Source organism: Neoarius graeffei, chromosome 5, assembly GCF_027579695.1.
Source record: "Neoarius graeffei isolate fNeoGra1 chromosome 5, fNeoGra1.pri, whole genome shotgun sequence".
Classification (NCBI taxonomy): Eukaryota; Metazoa; Chordata; class Actinopteri; order Siluriformes; family Ariidae; genus Neoarius; species Neoarius graeffei.
Window position 1 is genome coordinate 113930567 of NC_083573.1, and position 16618 is coordinate 113947184.

Below are 16618 nucleotides of genomic sequence, written 5' to 3' on the forward strand. Positions count from 1 at the left end.
CAGAACTGTGGGAAGTGTGAGACAATGATCATAACAGTAACTGGACCACAAGAGTATTTCTTTGTCAGACCAGGAGATGATGGGGTGGCAAACCTAAAATAACGGAGGGCCTAAACCTAAAATAGACTGAGGGCAGCTAACTGTCACAGGCAGGAGGAAGGACTTGGAGACCAACCCCTTCGTGGGTGCACTCACCACATTAGCACATGGAACAGGCTCATATCCATATGCTTTCCCGGGGTCGGTGCCAAAGTACTGCATCGGAGGATTTGACAGTCACATAGACAGTGACCCTCAGCTCCGCAATAGAGACACAGACCCTCATGGAGACGTTGTTGCTTCTCCTCTGCAGACAAACGGAATGTGTCATACTGCATGGGTTCAGGGGATTCAGGCTCCTTATGAGTCCAGGTCAGCTGTGGGCACGGGCAACGAGGAGTCAGTGCAGCAGCTGGAGCCATAGGGGATTTATGCAAACCTCTCCCATGCTTCAGTTGGTCAAGTCAAATGGCTAGGGAAATCAGCTTCTCTAGTGAAAGGCCGTTGTCCTTGCATGCCATTTCCACTAGTATGTCGGAGTTCAAACCATTGCGAAATGTCACCAGTAACGCCGGCTCATTCCAACCACTCCCAGCCGCAAGAGTGCGAAATTCCAAAGCATGGTCAGACACTAAGCGATTACCCTGATGTAAACGGGTGAGTAATTCCCCTTGAGAGCAGCCCTCATTGGCATGATTAAAAACTGCTTTAAATTATTTAATGAAATTGTCGTAACTGTCAGACTGGACCATAGGCCAGACTGCGGTGGCCCAATCTAAGGCCTTGCCCATAAGGCGAGAAATCATAAAAGAAATACAAACCTTGTCTGAGCTCGGGGGCAGAATTCGCAAAAAATATAGAACATTGTAACAAAAACCCCTTACACTGATTAGGTGAGCCAGGGGTGTCAAACCTGATCCATAAAGGGCCGTGTGGCTGCAGGTTTTCATTCTAGCCATGCAGCAGCACCCTGATTTGGCTTATTCAATCAACTGACACACCCACCCTTTAATCAAGGGTGGGTGTGGCTGCAAGTATTTGACTGTGTGAAGACAGTTCAGTTGATTGAATGAGCCAAGTCAGGTGTGCTGCTGCATGGCTGGAATGAAAACCTGCAGCCACAAGGCCCTTTATGGATCAGGTTTGACACCCCTGAGGTGAGCCATCAAATTTATCCGGCTTGCTGACAACAAATGGATTGGAACCTGCCGTGGGGGAGCAGCCTGGTTAGTGACCATAGGTGCGCCGGGGAAGCTGAGTTGTTGGAGCTGGGTAGTAATTTCTTTCATGCTTTCAATGATCTTCATTAATTGGTTTTGCTGCTCCCCCTGCTGCTGCGTAAGATTCTGGATGGACTGAGTCACTGAGATTAGATTAGATTAGATTAGATTAGATTAGATTAGATTAGATTAGATTAGATTAGATTAGATTAGATTAGATTAGATTAGATTAGATTAGATTAGATTAGATAACTTTATTGATCCCTTTGGGTGGGTTCCCTCAGGGAAATTAAGATTCCAGGAGCATCATTATAGATAAACAGAGAAAAGAAATAGAGAAAATTTATTTTAATTTACCTAGAAGTAGTTACATACACAAATATAAAAAGAATAAGATATGGGGAAGGGGGGGAAAGGTGGGGGGGTGGCGGCGGCAGGAGAGATATTGCACTTTATATTACACATTATCCAGTATTGCTTAATGTTAGGCGAGGCTACTGCTCCTTCCCATCCTCTGTCCTCCTGTTACCCCTCCTCCCCCCAGAGAGGAGTTGTACAGTCTGATGGTGTGAGGGACAAAGGAGTTTTTAAGTCTGTTTGTCCTGCACTTGGGAAGGAGCATTCTGTCACTGAACAGGCTCCTCTGGTTGCTGATGACGGTGTGCAGAGGGTGATTGGCATCGTCCATGATGTTCAATAGTTTGTCCATAGACCTTTTCTCTGCCACCATCACCAGAGAGTCCAGCTTCATGCCGACCACAGAGCCGGCCCGCCTGATCAGTCTGTCCAGCCTGGATGTGTCCTTCTTGGATGTGTTGCCCCCCCCCAGCACACCACGGTGTAAAACAGGACACTGGCGACCACAGACTGATAGAACATCCACAGGAGTTTCCTGAAGATGTTAAAGGACCGCAGCCTCCTAAGGAAGTATAGCCTGCTCTGTCCCTTCCTGTATAAGTGATTGGTGTTGCAAGTCCAGTCCAGCTTGCTGTCCAGCCACAGCCTGAGGCACTTGTAGGAATCCACAGCCTCCACCTCGACTCCCTCGATCAGAACTGGTCGTGACCTTGGTCTGGACCTCCCAAAGTCAATGACCAGCTCCTTGGTCTTCGAGGTGTTGAGCTGCAGATGGTTCCTATTGCACCACACAGCAAAGTCCCTCACCAAGCTCCTATACTCCTCCTCTCTGTCATCACTGATACACCCAACGATGGCTGTATCATCAGCAAACTTCTGAATGTGATGCAGCTCCGAGTTGTAGCAGAAAACCACGGTGTATAGGGTGAAGAGAAGAGGGGCCAGCACCATGCCCTGGGGTGCTCCGGTGCTGCTAATCACAGTGTCAGACGTGATGTCCTTCAGCTTGATGTACTGCAGCCTGTCAGTGAGGTAGCTGGAGATCCAGGTGACCAGGCAGGGGTCCACTTGCATCCTGTTCAGTTTGTCCTGAAGCATAAGGGGCTGGATGGTGTTGAAGGCACTCGAGAAGTCCAAGAAGAGGATCCTCACTGTGCCATTTCCCTTATCCAGATGTGAGTGGGCTCAGTGTAACAGGTAGAGGATGGCATCTTCCACACCAACACCTGCCCGGTACGCAAACTGCAGACAGTCCTGGGCATGTTGTACCTGGGGTCTGATCGAGGCTGAGGAAGAGCCGCTCCAACATCTTCATCAGATGTGAAGTGAGTGCCACCAGTCGGAAGTCGTTCAGCTCGCTGGGCCGATACTTTTTGGGAACTGGAACTATACGTGTTGTCTTCCAGAGGGTGGGCACTCTCCCCAGCTGCAGGCTAAGGTTGAAGATGCGTTGGAGTGGTTCACCCAGTTCAGCAGCACAGGTCTTCAGTAGTCGGGGACACACCTTGTCCGGGCCTGCTGCTTTCCTGGGGTGAAGCTTCCTCAGTTGACCTCTGACCTGGTCTGCAGTAATGCATGGAGGAGTCTGTGCTGAGGTGAGGGAGGAGGGGGCTGCTGTGATGACTGGGGGGAGGTGTGTTGAGGGAAGAAGGAGAGATGGCTGCAGTGAGGGAGAGGGTGGGGGGGACGTGGGCTGGTTGAACCGATTGAAGAAGTCATTCAACTCATTCACCCTCTCCACTGTCTCCTCAATGACTCTGGTCTTTGTATTGTGGCCTGTGATGGTTTTCACACCTTCCCAGACCTCCCTCATGCTGTTCTCCTTCAGCTTCTGCTCCACCTTTCTCTTGTAGCTGTCTTTAGCTTCCCTCACTCAGCATTTTACCTCCTGCTGTGCTGCTTTCATTGCCTCCATATCCCTGCTCCTGAAGGCAGCCTTCTTCCTGTTGAGGACAGCTTTGACTTCCTGTGTTACCCATGGCTTGTTATTAGGGTAACACCGTACAGTCTTAGCAGGGGAGACCACATCTGCACAGAAGTTAAGGTAATCCGTCAGACAGTGTGACAGCCCTTCTATGTCCTCACAGTGTGGGTTAAGCAGTACATCCCAGTCCATGATGTCATAACAGTCCCTGAGGGCATCTTTCATTTCAGGGGACCACCTCCTGATGGAGCTAGTTGTTGCAGGCTGCCTTTGAACCAGGGGGGTGTACTTCAGCTGTAGAAGAACCAGGTTGTGGTTAGACTTCCCTAGTGGGAGGAGGGGTGTGACTCTGTATGCATCCCTCACATTAGCATACAGCAAGTCAATTGTCCTGTTGTTCCTTGTTGGACAATCCACAGCCTGGTAAAAAGCAGCCAAAGTAGAGTCCAAAGTAGCGTGATTAAAGTCCCCAGAAATGATGATAAATGCCTCAGGGTGCTGTGTCTGCAGCCTTGCTGTGACAGAGTGAATCCTCTCACATGCAGCGGCTGCGGCTGCCCTCGGAGGGATGTAAACACAGATGGTGATCACGTGACTGAACTCCCTCGGCAGATAATATGGCCGCAGGCTAACGGCTAGCAGTTCCAAGTCCGGGCAACATAAAACTGTCTTGACGGAAATATGTCCCGGGTTACACCAGCGGTTGTTAACATAAATGACGAGTCCCCCACCTTTGCTTTTCCCGCATGTGTTAGTGTCTCTGTCGGCTCTCACAGCAGCGAATCCCCACAGGTCCACGTTAGCATCCGGTACAAGGTGTTTTAGCCATGTCTCCATAAAGATAAATAAGCTGCTCTCCCGATAAATCCGCTGGTTGTTCAGAGCGGAAAGCTTGTCGAATTTATTCAGCAGTGAGTTCACATTTCCCATGATAATGGAGGGAATGGATAGTTTGTAGCGCTGCCGGTTGTCCGCTAGCCTAGCCTTTAGCTTAGCTCCAGCCTTGAAGCCCCTGGGTTTCCTCCTCAGCTCAGCCGGGATGGGGTGTCATATCCCGGCTCATCCCATTGTTTTCAGGGCCAGCAGCTCCTCTCTCGAATAAGTGAGAAAACTGGCTCCTGGTTGCATGTTAAAGTTAAAAGTCGAAACGCTGAGTCAAAATGCTGGTGATGTTGTCCAAGCATTTGTCCTTGGCTGCTACAGCTGTCGCTCCGTGTAATCCGCCGTCTGCATGTCGGCACAGTATTCTGTAATGTGACTGTGACAAACCAGATGCTCATGGATTCAAAATAAACTCAATGCTTTCATGAACACAGTGACAGAAGACAATGTACAAAAGCCAGGCCAGGTCAATACCAAGAAATCTAACACAGTAACGAGGGCTAGACAAATCATGGTTGGGAAACGGGCAATAGTCCAAGAACCGGGAATCGGAAAAGCACAGGCAAGATAAACATAGGGGCTAGGCAAATCGGAGTCAAAAAACAGGTGAGGATTGAGAAACCGGGAAGCAAGAGAGACAAGCAAACAAACACAAGGGCTAGGCGAAACAGGAAAAAAACTAAAGGCAAAAAGGGTAATACACAGGGATGCAATCAGAAATAGAAACGCTCAGTAGGCTCACGAAAATGTGGAGGCAATCCTGTGCAACAGGTAAAACAAACAGAGTGGTATAAATACAGATCTAAACAAAGAGGTACAGGTGATGATAATTAGAACTTGGGGGAGCCACTCCTAGGAAGCGGCTCCAGGTTGGCAGATGGAGTGCACGTGGTAGTGACAGGTGTGTGAGGGGGATTGTGGGAAGTGAAGTCCTGAGTGTTAGGTGAGCCCGGGAGCATGACATATACACACACATATATATATATATATATATATATATATATATATATATATATATATATATACACAGTTGTGCTTGAAAGTTTGTGAACCCTTTAGAATTTTCTATGTTTCTGCATAAATATGACCTAATACATCATCAGATTTTCACACAAGTCCTAAAAGTAGATAAAGAGAACCCAGTTAAACAAATGAGACAAAAATATTATACTTGGTCATTTATTTATTGAGGAAAATGATCCAATATTACATGTCTGTGAGTGGCAAAAGTATGTGAACCTCTAGGATTAGCAGTTAATTTGAAGGTGAAATTAGAGTCAGGTGTTTTCAATCAGTGGGATGACAATCAGGTGTGAGTGGGCACCCTGTTTTATTTAAAGAACAGGGATCTATCAAAGTCTGATCTTCACAACACATGTTTGTGGAAGTGTATCATGGCACGAACAAAGGAGATTTCTGAGGACCTCAGAAAAAGCGCTCTTGACGCTCATCAGGCTGGAAAAGGTTACAAAACCATCTCTAAAGAGTTTGGACTCCACCAATCCACAGTCAGACAGATTGTGTGCAAATGGAGAAAATTCAAGACCATTGTTACCCTCCCCAGGAGTGGTCAACCAACAAAGATCACTCCAAGAGCAAGGCATGTAATAGTCGGTGAGGTCACAAAGGACCCCAGGGTAACTTCTAAGCAACTGAAGGCCTCTCTCACATTGGCTAATGTTAATGTTCATGAGTCCACCATGAGGAGAACACTGAACAACAATGGTGTGCATGACAGGGTTGCAAAGAGAAAGCCACTGCTCTCCAAAAAGAACACTGCTGCTTGTCTGCAGTTTGCTAAAGATCATGTGGACAAGCCAGAAGGCTGCTGGAAAAATGTTTTGTGGATGGATGAGACCAAAATAGAACTTTTTAGTTTAAATGAGAAGCGTTATGGTTGGAGAAAGGAAAGCACTGCATTCCAGCATAAGAACCTTATCCCATCTGTGAAACATGGTGGTGGTAGTATCATGGTTTGGGCCTGTTTTGCTGCATCTGGGCCAGGACGGCTTGCCATCATTGATGGAACAATCAATTCTGAATTATACCAGCAAATTCTAAAGGAAAATGTCAGGACATCTGTCCATGAACTGAATCTCAAGAGAAGGTGGGTCATGCAGCAAGACAACGACCCTAAGCGCACAAGTCGTTCTAACAAAGAATGGTTAAAGAAGAATAAAGTTAATGTTTTGGAATGGCCAAGTCGAAGTCGTTACCTTAATCCAATCAAAATGTTGTGGAAGGACCTGAAGCGAGCAGTTCATGTGAGGAAACCCACCAACATCCCAGAGTTGAAGCTGTTCTGTACGGAGGAATGGGCTAAAATTCCTCCAAGCCGGTGTGCAGGACTGATCAACAGTTACCGCAAACGTTTAGTTGCAGTTATTGCTGCACAAGGGGGTCACACCAGATACTGAAAGCAAAGGTTCATATACTTTTGCCACTCACAGATGTGTAATATTGGATCATTTTCCTCAATAAATAAATGACCAAGTATAATATTTTTGTCTCATTTGTTTAACTGGGTTCTCTTTATCTACTTTTAGGACTTGTGTGAAAATCTGATGATGTTTTAGGTCATATTTATGCAGAAATATAGAAAATTCTAAAGGGTTCGCAAACTTTCAAGCACCACTGTATGTATATATATACACACACAATGCACACAGCCTCCTTCAATTCTATGTTTTTATTTATCAGGGCCTAAATAATAATTGTCACAATGTCAATATGTAGTCATTTTTTCTCAAAAAGTAAACCAGCACAGAATTTCTTTTTCCGAGTGTGTATATAGCACCAGTCAAAGTTCAAACATACCTCCTGCAAATCATATCTTTTTCTTTGTTTATAGAAATTTTCTTACATTATGTAATATTTCTTACATAAATACACACTCACCATGCACTTAATTAGGAACACCTGTACTTTCCTGCAGTTATCTAATCAGACATGTTGCAATAGCACAATGAATAAAATCATGCAGATACAGGTCAAGAGCTTCAGTTAATGTTCACATCAACCATCACAATGAAAAAAAAGTCTGATCTCTATGATTTTCACTGTGGCATGGGTGTTGGTACCAGATGGGGTGGTCTGAGTTTTTCATAAACTGCTGATCTGCTGAGATTTTCACACACAACAGGTTCTAGAGTTGAGATAGAATGGTGGAAAAAAACAAAAAAACATCCTTGTGATCAGAGGGTCTGCAGGCTGCAGGAGAGTGAACAGACCGTTCTGAGCTAACAGGAAGTATATCGTAACTCAAATAATCACTCTTTACAACTGTGGTGAGCTGGAAAGCATCTCAGAACACACAACACATCTAATCTTGAGATGATGGGCTACAAGAGCACATGAGGTTCCACTCTTGTCAGCCAAGAACAGGAATCTGAGACTATCATGAGCACAGACTCACCCACAGTGGACAAATAAAGATTAGAAAAAGACCAGGTTTTTTTTTTTTTTTATAATCTCCATTGCTTTATTTTTCCACAACATAACGACCCTAAGCATACATTAAAGTTGTGTAAGAATTTCTTGTGAACAAGGAAAAAGATGGGTAAGTGTTGTGACAAATGATTTTGTCCCCACAGTCACCTGAGTTGAACCCTAGAAGGCTCATTTGGGATCATTTGGACTGAGAGTCAGGGGAAGGCAGCCAAACTTGCTGTCATCAAAGCAAAAGTGGATGATTTTAGTTTAGACTTAATTTATACAAAATGTGATTTGCATTACCTCACTGCCATGAGGCCTTTTTTGCAACTCTATACAAAAATGTGAATACAGCAGCTAAAATACTGAAAAAAATGTATTAAAAAGCAGGAGAAACTTGTGACTGGCACTGACGTGTTTAGTTTTACCTGAAAGGGGGTTTGTCCATGTTTGTTCTTCATCTCCTTATTGGCTCCTCTGTAGAGGAGAACCCGCACACAGCTCTCCTGATTGGACAGAAGATACAGCAGTCCATCAGTGTGTGTGTCTGTCTGTGTGTGTGTGTGTGTGTGGGGGGGGGGGGGGTTACCTTATTGTACAGAGCACTGATGTGCAGGGCTGTGTTTCCTGATGCATTCTGGGAAGTGGTGTCTGCCCCATAAAACAGAAGGTGCTCTAAATGCTGGGCAAAACCATGTTGACATGCCTGCAGAGGGACGGGAATGTACCATAAACAACCAGCAGGGGGCACTAATGTAAAGGAATTGAAGGTAAAATAAAGACAAATTCGATTAAAGAGCTTTTATCTGTGAGATTAAAGAATCTCACGCCTTTAATCCATGTTACAACCAGTTTCATGATAATAAAATATAATTAAATTAAAGATTTTGTTAATGATTTTACTTGAAATTTCCTAAAGTTTCGTTATTTACTGTATTAGTTAATAATAAAATAACAAAAAAAAGTGTACATTTCAGCAACTGTACTGAATTTAATGTTACTGCTTGTGTGTTAAAGCTATAGTTTATGATTTTATTAAGGTGCAGCAAACAATGCAGTAAAATCACTTATAGGAGCTTTTACACAAGAAATTTGGTGTGGATGAAAGATTTTGTATCGATTTGAAAAGACACAGTCTTACAAATGTGAGTAATAATTGTTGATGAGTTACTGTGATTTTGTATAAACAGTCTACAGTGTGTTTAAAAGTTATTTATTTGTTATAGTACACCAATTCAGTGATGAACATTTTGTGAAACTCAGTCACTTCATATTAATGGAACTAATTAAATGAATATTAAATATGGAAACAAAAAATGAGAAAGCTAGCCAAAAGAAATTCTTAATTAAAACAAAAGAGCAGTCATTAAATTAATATAAAATAAATGTTCTTGTTGTATTAAAGGAAAATGTGTTCCAGTGATTCATATGGTCTATATGTCAGTTGTGCTTTCCACAGCATCTTCTTTTAATGCTTTACAACACTTTATTAGAGCCAGGAAAAAGCAACTGATTTCAGTCTGGTATCAATCAGCAGTGTGTTGGATATTCCATAGTGCGCTGTGTGACATCATCAAGCTTCTTCCCAGATACATCAGGTTTCCTCAACACTCACATTGCCTCTGGCTTTTCCTATATGGTGTCAAGGAGGGAGAATTGGTGAGAGTCTGAAGTGTGTGAGAGTCTGAAGTGTGTGGGAGTCTGAAGTGTGTGTGGTTGAAGTGTGTGGGAGTCTGAAGTGTGTGAGAGTCTGAAGTGTGTGGGAGTCTGAAGTGTGTGTGGTTGACGTGTGAGTGTGAGAGTCTGAAGTGCGAGAAGCTGAAATGTGTGGGAGTCTGAAGTGTGTGTGGTTGAAGTGTGTGGGAGTCTGAAGTGTGTGGGAGTCTGAAGTGTGTGTGGTTGACGTGTGAGTGTGAGAGTCTGAAGTGCAAGAAGCTGAAATGTGTGGGAGTCTGAAGTGTGTGGGAGTCTGAAGTGTGTGGGAGTCTGAAGTGTATGTGGGAGTCTGAAGTGTGAGAAGCTGAAATGTGTGGGAGTCTGAAGTGTGTGTGGTTGAAGTGTGTGGGAGTCTGAAGTGTGTGTGGTTGAAGTGTGTGGGAGTCTGAAGTGTGTGTGGTTGAAGTGTGTGAGAGTCTGAAGTGTGTGTGGTTGAAGTGTGTGAGAGTCTGAAGTGTGTGGGAGTCTGAAGTGTGTGTGGTTGAAGTGTGTGAGAGTCTGAAGTGCGAGAGGCTGAAGTGTGTGGGAGTCTGAAGTGTGTGGGAGTCTGAAGTGCGTGGGAGTCTGAAGTGTGTGTGGTTGACGTGTGAGTGTGAGAGTCTGAAGTGCGAGAAGCTGAAATGTGTGGGAGTCTGAAGTGTGTGGGAGTCTGAAGTGTGTGTGGGAGTCTGAAGTGTGAGAAGCTGAAATGTGTGGGAGTCTGAAGTGTGTGTGGTTGAAGTGTGTGGGAGTCTGAAGTGCACACATGCAAACTCCTCACCTTTCGGCGAAATTCACCGTTTTGGTCCCAAAATAGGTTACTTGTGTGAATCGTGTAGATCCGAAGAGTTTTTTTTTTTTTTTTTTTTTTGGGGGGGGGGGGGGGGGGGGGTAGGCAGGCTACAACGCTATTGTTGCCAAACATTTCACTTACAAGGTTACAGCCAATCAAGATAAACAGTTACTAACACACTTCTTTTCCATTGGAGTTCTGATCAGCTGGTGCACAACCCACTGCTGGTTGCCAGTCCTCGCTTACGAATATTCCACAGATTCAGACCGCAAAGTCACCTTTTTATAGAGAGATCTGGCAACCTCATCTCGCGACTGAATCTGAATACCAATGGAACAGTTTCCAGCGCGCTCGGGGGTGAATAACCATGGGCGGATCTACCGGGGTGGCATATGCCACTCTAAAAGAAAGCCTTGCCATCCCTGCTGCTACCCCAGTTGGCAGCGACGAATTCAAAGAAAAATTACGGCCAATTTGACATTTACGTGCGCGAATTTCCAATGTCCGACTGCGGCGAATGCAGCACGAGATAACGCCAGAGATTGGTTGTTTTGGAAAATTGAGAGGCGCGAAGCGAGGGAGCCAGGAGTCGCGAGGAAAGGAGACACGGGAGGAAAGGGGTAAAAGCTGATTAACTATCTATCAAAAAAATGAAATTATAATGAATGAACAGTGCTAGTATAGTTGCGATGCTGATTTTGAGAGGATAAAAATCAGGTTGGAGAAGGTTATTTAGCTAACTATACATGTAAGGCAAAAAAAAAGTGTGTTTCCGGTAACCGACCGATCGAGAATTTCCGCGTCGAAATTGCCGACCGTAAAGTTTTTATTACAAATTTCCCTCGATATTTTAGTGTAAGCAGCGTTAGTTTGTCATAATTTTTTTTGTTTCAACGCATTCAAGTTGTGAAAGAAACGATAAAAAGTAAAATGTTTTGCCACTTCTATCAGCCCTCCTGGCTGTAATGCAAATTGCTTCCTCTTCAGTATACAAGTGCACTTCCATGGCAGGGAAAAACACTACATTTTGCCACCTATGTAGTCCCCTATTTATACAAATAGGAGTTATTCAGGATTCAGCCATGTTTTTGCTCCGTGTTTTTGCTCGACCCAAGTTCTACAGTAGGCTGGGCGAGGCCGTCTGCTTTTAATGGAAGTAGCCTAGCCTAGGACGTTAAACCATATTTTCACGTTATTTCTTGATAAGGTGTTTTCACATTATCACATGAAAATATCATGAAATTACGTGTTATGTTATTACATGATAAATATATTGTAAAAACGTGATAACTCTGTTAACAATATCTTTTCACGTAATTACTTGAGTCTAAGCAAATTTTTTTTTTTTTGAGTGTGGCAGCAATACGCTTCCGCAGATCATAACTCGAACTCTTGCGATATTTTTTTTATTCGTTTAAAGATTTAAAACACTTATTTTATTATGATGTGTGGTATAAAGGATTCTGTGCCAAAATACTATTTTGTAAGATGTTTACTTGTGTTAATTTTTTCGAACAAAATAAAACAAATTAAGAAAAAAAAATTTCCTACCTACCGACCTTATTTTAGTATTTCATGTTACCTGAAACACACTTTTTTTTTTTTTTTTTTGGCCTAATGTTAGCTAGGTCTGACATTAGTTTTGTGTAAAGTCGGCCACAAAAGTTAATATTGATTCACCGTCTGTCAAGGAAAACATTGCTATTGGCTGAAGCTTATGATTCAAATATTGAGGATCTTAAACATGAGTTACATCAGACGAGGAGAGTACTAGACAGAAAAAAGGGGGAACAGGAGAGTCCTACCACTCTCATGGAGTTCACTGTTTTTGGACCCATACCAAGATGATGTTGTTGTTTTTTTTTTAGTTGTTCAGGTTGTGTAAAATAGCGGTTGTCTTGCCTGTGAGCATCCTGTGAACGAAGTTTTTCATCTCTCAGGCTCATAAAGACTTATTTGCGGTTGACTATGACAGAAAAGAGACTATCAAGTTTGGCTGTACTCAGCATTGAATCAAAGCGCACAAAAGCATTAGATCTTGATAAATTTGTGAAGCGTTTTGCTGAGCAACATGGAAATCGCCGCATTCAGCTGTTGTAGGCGTGACAAGTTCATGTTATGCTCACTGGTGAGCCTTTACAAAGCGTGAGGAAAAAAAACTATAAAATGTGACACTGGTGTAAATGGTTTAAATCATGCTGAACTTGAAGCAGTGTTGTTATTGTTGTTTTTTAGTGTCTGTTCTTTTGCATATACAGTATAAAACTGTCCAGAAACGGTATAGACCTCATCTGAGAATGTGTGTTCTTCGTGAACAATAAAGGCATGAGATTAAGTTTATCTGTATGAGTTTGTAAATGGCAGTCTGTGCCCTTTTGTAGTGTGTACATACTATTTGTCGTCAAACTGTGATTAAATTCAGTATATATACGTGTCTGTAATACGTTGCCACCCCTCAAAAATTCCTGCCCCCCTCTTGCCACCCCATAAATATTTTTCTAGATCCGCCCCTGATTTCACATAGGTGATGTCTTTAAGAAAATTGACAGACAGGGATTGGCCAGGTGTGTCCTCTGGGGTAGGTCTGTTAGATAGCACAGGCAGTAATATATACCTTTTTGTAAATAGCCCACTGTGTTGTACACAGGGGTGAAAATTAACTTCACAAAATATCAAACTTTACCGGCCACTGACAAATAAATGGTACAATTTACCGGCCACTCAACAGTAACTTATTAAGACATGTTTATGGAAAGTTATTTTGTACTGTATTAAATTCAAGATGTCACTGGTTGCAATTTTTTTTGTAACGTAGACTACGAAATGTACTTTTGCGCGCGTGCCGTGTCCCCGTGCATCCTTCTCACCTTTTTCACCCCTGACCAGTTTGCATGCCTGGAAGTGTGTGTGGTTGAAGTGTGTGAGAGTCTGAAGTGTGTGTGGTTGAAGTGTGTGAGAGTCTGAAGTGTGTGGGAGTCTGAAGTGTGTGTGGTTGAAGTGTGTGAGAGTCTGAAGTGTGTGGGAGTCTGAAGTGTGTGTGGTTGAAGTGTGTGAGAGTCTGAAGTGTGTGGGAGTCTGAAGTGTGTGTGGTTGAAGTGTGTGAGAGTCTGAAGTGTGTGGGAGTCTGAAGTGTGTGAGAGTCTGAAGTGTGTGGAAGTCTGAAGTGTGTGTGGTTGACGTGTGAGTGTGAGAGTCTGAAGTGTGGGAGTCTGAAGTGTGTGGGAGTCTGAAGTGTGTGGGAGTCTAAAGTGTGTGTGGTTGAAGTGTGTGGGAGTCTGAAGTGTGTGGGAGTCTGAAGTGTGTGGGAGTCTGAAGTGTGTGTGGTTGACGTGTGAGTGTGAGAGTCTGAAGTGCGAGAGGCTGAAGTGTGTGGGAGTCTGAAGTGTGTGGGAGTCTGAAGTGTGTGGGAGTCTGAAGTGTGTGTGGTTGAAGTGTGTGGGAGTCTGAAGTGTGAGAAGCTGAAGTGTGTGGGAGTCTGAAGTGTGTGGGAGTCTGAAGTGTGTGGGAGTCTGAAGTGTGTGGGAGTCTGAAGTGTGTGTGGTTGAAGTGTGTGGGAGTCTGAAGTGTGTGTGGTTGAAGTGTGTGGGAGTCTGAAGTGTGTGTGGTTGAAGTGTGTGAGAGGCTGAAGTGTGTGGGAGTCTGAAGTGTGTGGGAGTCTGAAGTGTGTGAGAGTCTGAAGTGTGTGGGAGTCTGAAGTGTGTGTGGTTGATGTGTGAGTGTGAGAGTCTGAAGTGTGAGAAGCTGAAATGTGTGGGAGTCTGAAGTGTGTGGGAGTCTGAAGTGTGTGGGAGTCTGAAGTGTGTGTGGTTGATGTGTGAGTGTGAGAGTCTGAAGTGTGAGAAGCTGAAATGTGTGGGAGTCTGAAGTGTGTGGGAGTCTGAAGTGTGTGGGAGTCTGAAGTGTGTGTGGTTGAAGTGTGTGGGAGTCTGAAGTGTGGGAGTCTGAAGTGTGTGGGAGTCTGAAGTGTGTGGGAGTCTGAAGTGTGTGGGAGTCTGAAGTGTGAGAAGCTGAAATGTGTGGGAGTCTGAAGTGTGTGGGAGTCTGAAGTGTGTGTGGTTGAAGTGTGTGGGAGTCTGAAGTGTGGGAGTCTGAAGTGTGTGGGAGTCTGAAGTGTGTGGGAGTCTGAAGTGTGTGGGAGTCTGAAGTGTGAGAAGCTGAAGTGTGTGGGAGTCTGAAGTGTGTGGGAGTCTGAAGTGTGTGGGAGTCTGAAGTGTGTGTGGTTGAAGTGTGTGAGAGTCTGAAGTGTGTGGGAGTCTGAAGTGTGTGTGGTTGAAGTGTGTGAGAGTCTGAAGTGTGTGTGGTTGAAGTGTGTGAGAGTCGGAAGTGTGTGGGAGTCTGAAGTGTGTGAGAGTCTGAAGTGTGTGGGAGTCTGAAGTGTGTGTGGTTGACGTGTGAGTGTGAGAGTCTGAAGTGTGGGAGTCTGAAGTGTGTGGGAGTCTGAAGTGTGTGGGAGTCTGAAGTGTGTGTGGTTGAAGTGTGTGGGAGTCTGAAGTGTGTGGGAGTCTGAAGTGTGTGTGGTTGAAGTGTGTGGGAGTCTGAAGTGTGAGAAGCTGAAGTGTATGGGAGTCTGAAGTGTGTGGGAGTCTGAAGTGTGTGGGAGTCTGAAGTGTGTGGGAGTCTGAAGTGTGTGTGGTTGAAGTGTGTGGGAGTCTGAAGTGTGTGTGGTTGAAGTGTGTGGGAGTCTGAAGTGTGTGTGGTTGAAGTGTGTGAGAGGCTGAAGTGTGTGGGAGTCTGAAGTGTGTGGGAGTCTGAAGTGTGTGAGAGTCTGAAGTGTGTGGGAGTCTGAAGTGTGTGTGGTTGATGTGTGAGTGTGAGAGTCTGAAGTGTGAGAAGCTGAAATGTGTGGGAGTCTGAAGTGTGTGGGAGTCTGAAGTGTGTGGGAGTCTGAAGTGTGTGTGGTTGATGTGTGAGTGTGAGAGTCTGAAGTGTGAGAAGCTGAAATGTGTGGGAGTCTGAAGTGTGTGGGAGTCTGAAGTGTGTGTGGTTGAAGTGTGTGGGAGTCTGAAGTGTGAGAAGCTGAAGTGTGTGGGAGTCTGAAGTGTGTGGGAGTCTGAAGTGTGTGGGAGTCTGAAGTGTGTGGGAGTCTGAAGTGTGAGAAGCTGAAATGTGTGGGAGTCTGAAGTGTGTGGGAGTCTGAAGTGTGTGTGGTTGAAGTGTGTGGGAGTCTGAAGTGTGAGAAGCTGAAGTGTGTGGGAGTCTGAAGTGTGTGGGAGTCTGAAGTGTGTGGGAGTCTGAAGTGTGTGTGGTTGAAGTGTGTGGGAGTCTGAAGTGTGTGTGGTTGAAGTGTGTGGGAGTCTGAAGTGTGTGTGGTTGAAGTGTGTGAGAGGCTGAAGTGTGTGGGAGTCTGAAGTGTGTGGGAGTCTGAAGTGTGTGAGAGTCTGAAGTGTGTGGGAGTCTGAAGTGTGTGTGGTTGATGTGTGAGTGTGAGAGTCTGAAGTGTGAGAAGCTGAAATGTGTGGGAGTCTGAAGTGTGTGGGAGTCTGAAGTGTGTGTGGTTGATGTGTGAGTGTGAGAGTCTGAAGTGTGAGAAGCTGAAATGTGTGGGAGTCTGAAGTGTGTGGGAGTCTGAAGTGTGTGTGGTTGAAGTGTGTGGGAGTCTGAAGTGTGAGAAGCTGAAGTGTGTGGGAGTCTGAAGTGTGTGGGAGTCTGAAGTGTGTGGGAGTCTGAAGTGTGTGGGAGTCTGAAGTGTGAGAAGCTGAAATGTGTGGGAGTCTGAAGTGTGTGGGAGTCTGAAGTGTGTGGGAGTCTGAAGTGTGTGTGGTTGAAGTGTGTGGGAGTCTGAAGTGTGAGAAGCTGAAGTGTGTGGGAGTCTGAAGTGTGTGGGAGTCTGAAGTGTGTGGGAGTCTGAAGTGTGAGAAGCTGAAATGTGTGGGAGTCTGAAGTGTGTGGGAGTCTGAAGTGTGTGGGAGTCTGAAGTGTGAGAAGCTGAAATGTGTGGGAGTCTGAAGTGTGTGGGAGTCTGAAGTGTGTGGGAGTCTGAAGTGTGTGGGAGTCTGAAGTGTGAGAAGCTGAAGTGTGTGGGAGTCTGAAGTGTGAGAACCTGAAGTGTGTGGGAGTCTGAAGTGTGTGTGGTTGACGTGTGAGTGTGAGAGTCTGAAGTGTTCACAGATGAGCTGTGGCGTGAATTTGCTCTACAGTTTAGAGTTGTTTGGTTTTCATTAACATGCACATGTGTGTATGAAGAATATCAGCAATTCTGAAATGTTTGTAAGTGTTGTGGAAATTTTATTTAGCTTTTGTTTCTGCAAACATTTACAACTTTAGTAAAAGATTGAT

General features: G+C 44.7%; 1 protein-coding gene across 1 annotated transcript in view; it reads right to left on the reverse strand.

The window, feature by feature from the left end:
- The window catches only part of LOC132887255 (SH3 and multiple ankyrin repeat domains protein 1), a 255490-nt gene that overhangs the window by 215604 nt on the left and 23268 nt on the right, over positions 1-16618 (reverse strand). Inside the window, exons 7-8 of the mRNA XM_060922792.1 lie at positions 8444-8560; positions 8283-8360 (exon numbers count right to left, since the gene is read on the reverse strand). Coding sequence (XP_060778775.1) covers positions 8283-8360; positions 8444-8560 — 195 coding nt within the window. The remainder of the gene's footprint in view (positions 1-8282; positions 8361-8443; positions 8561-16618) is intronic.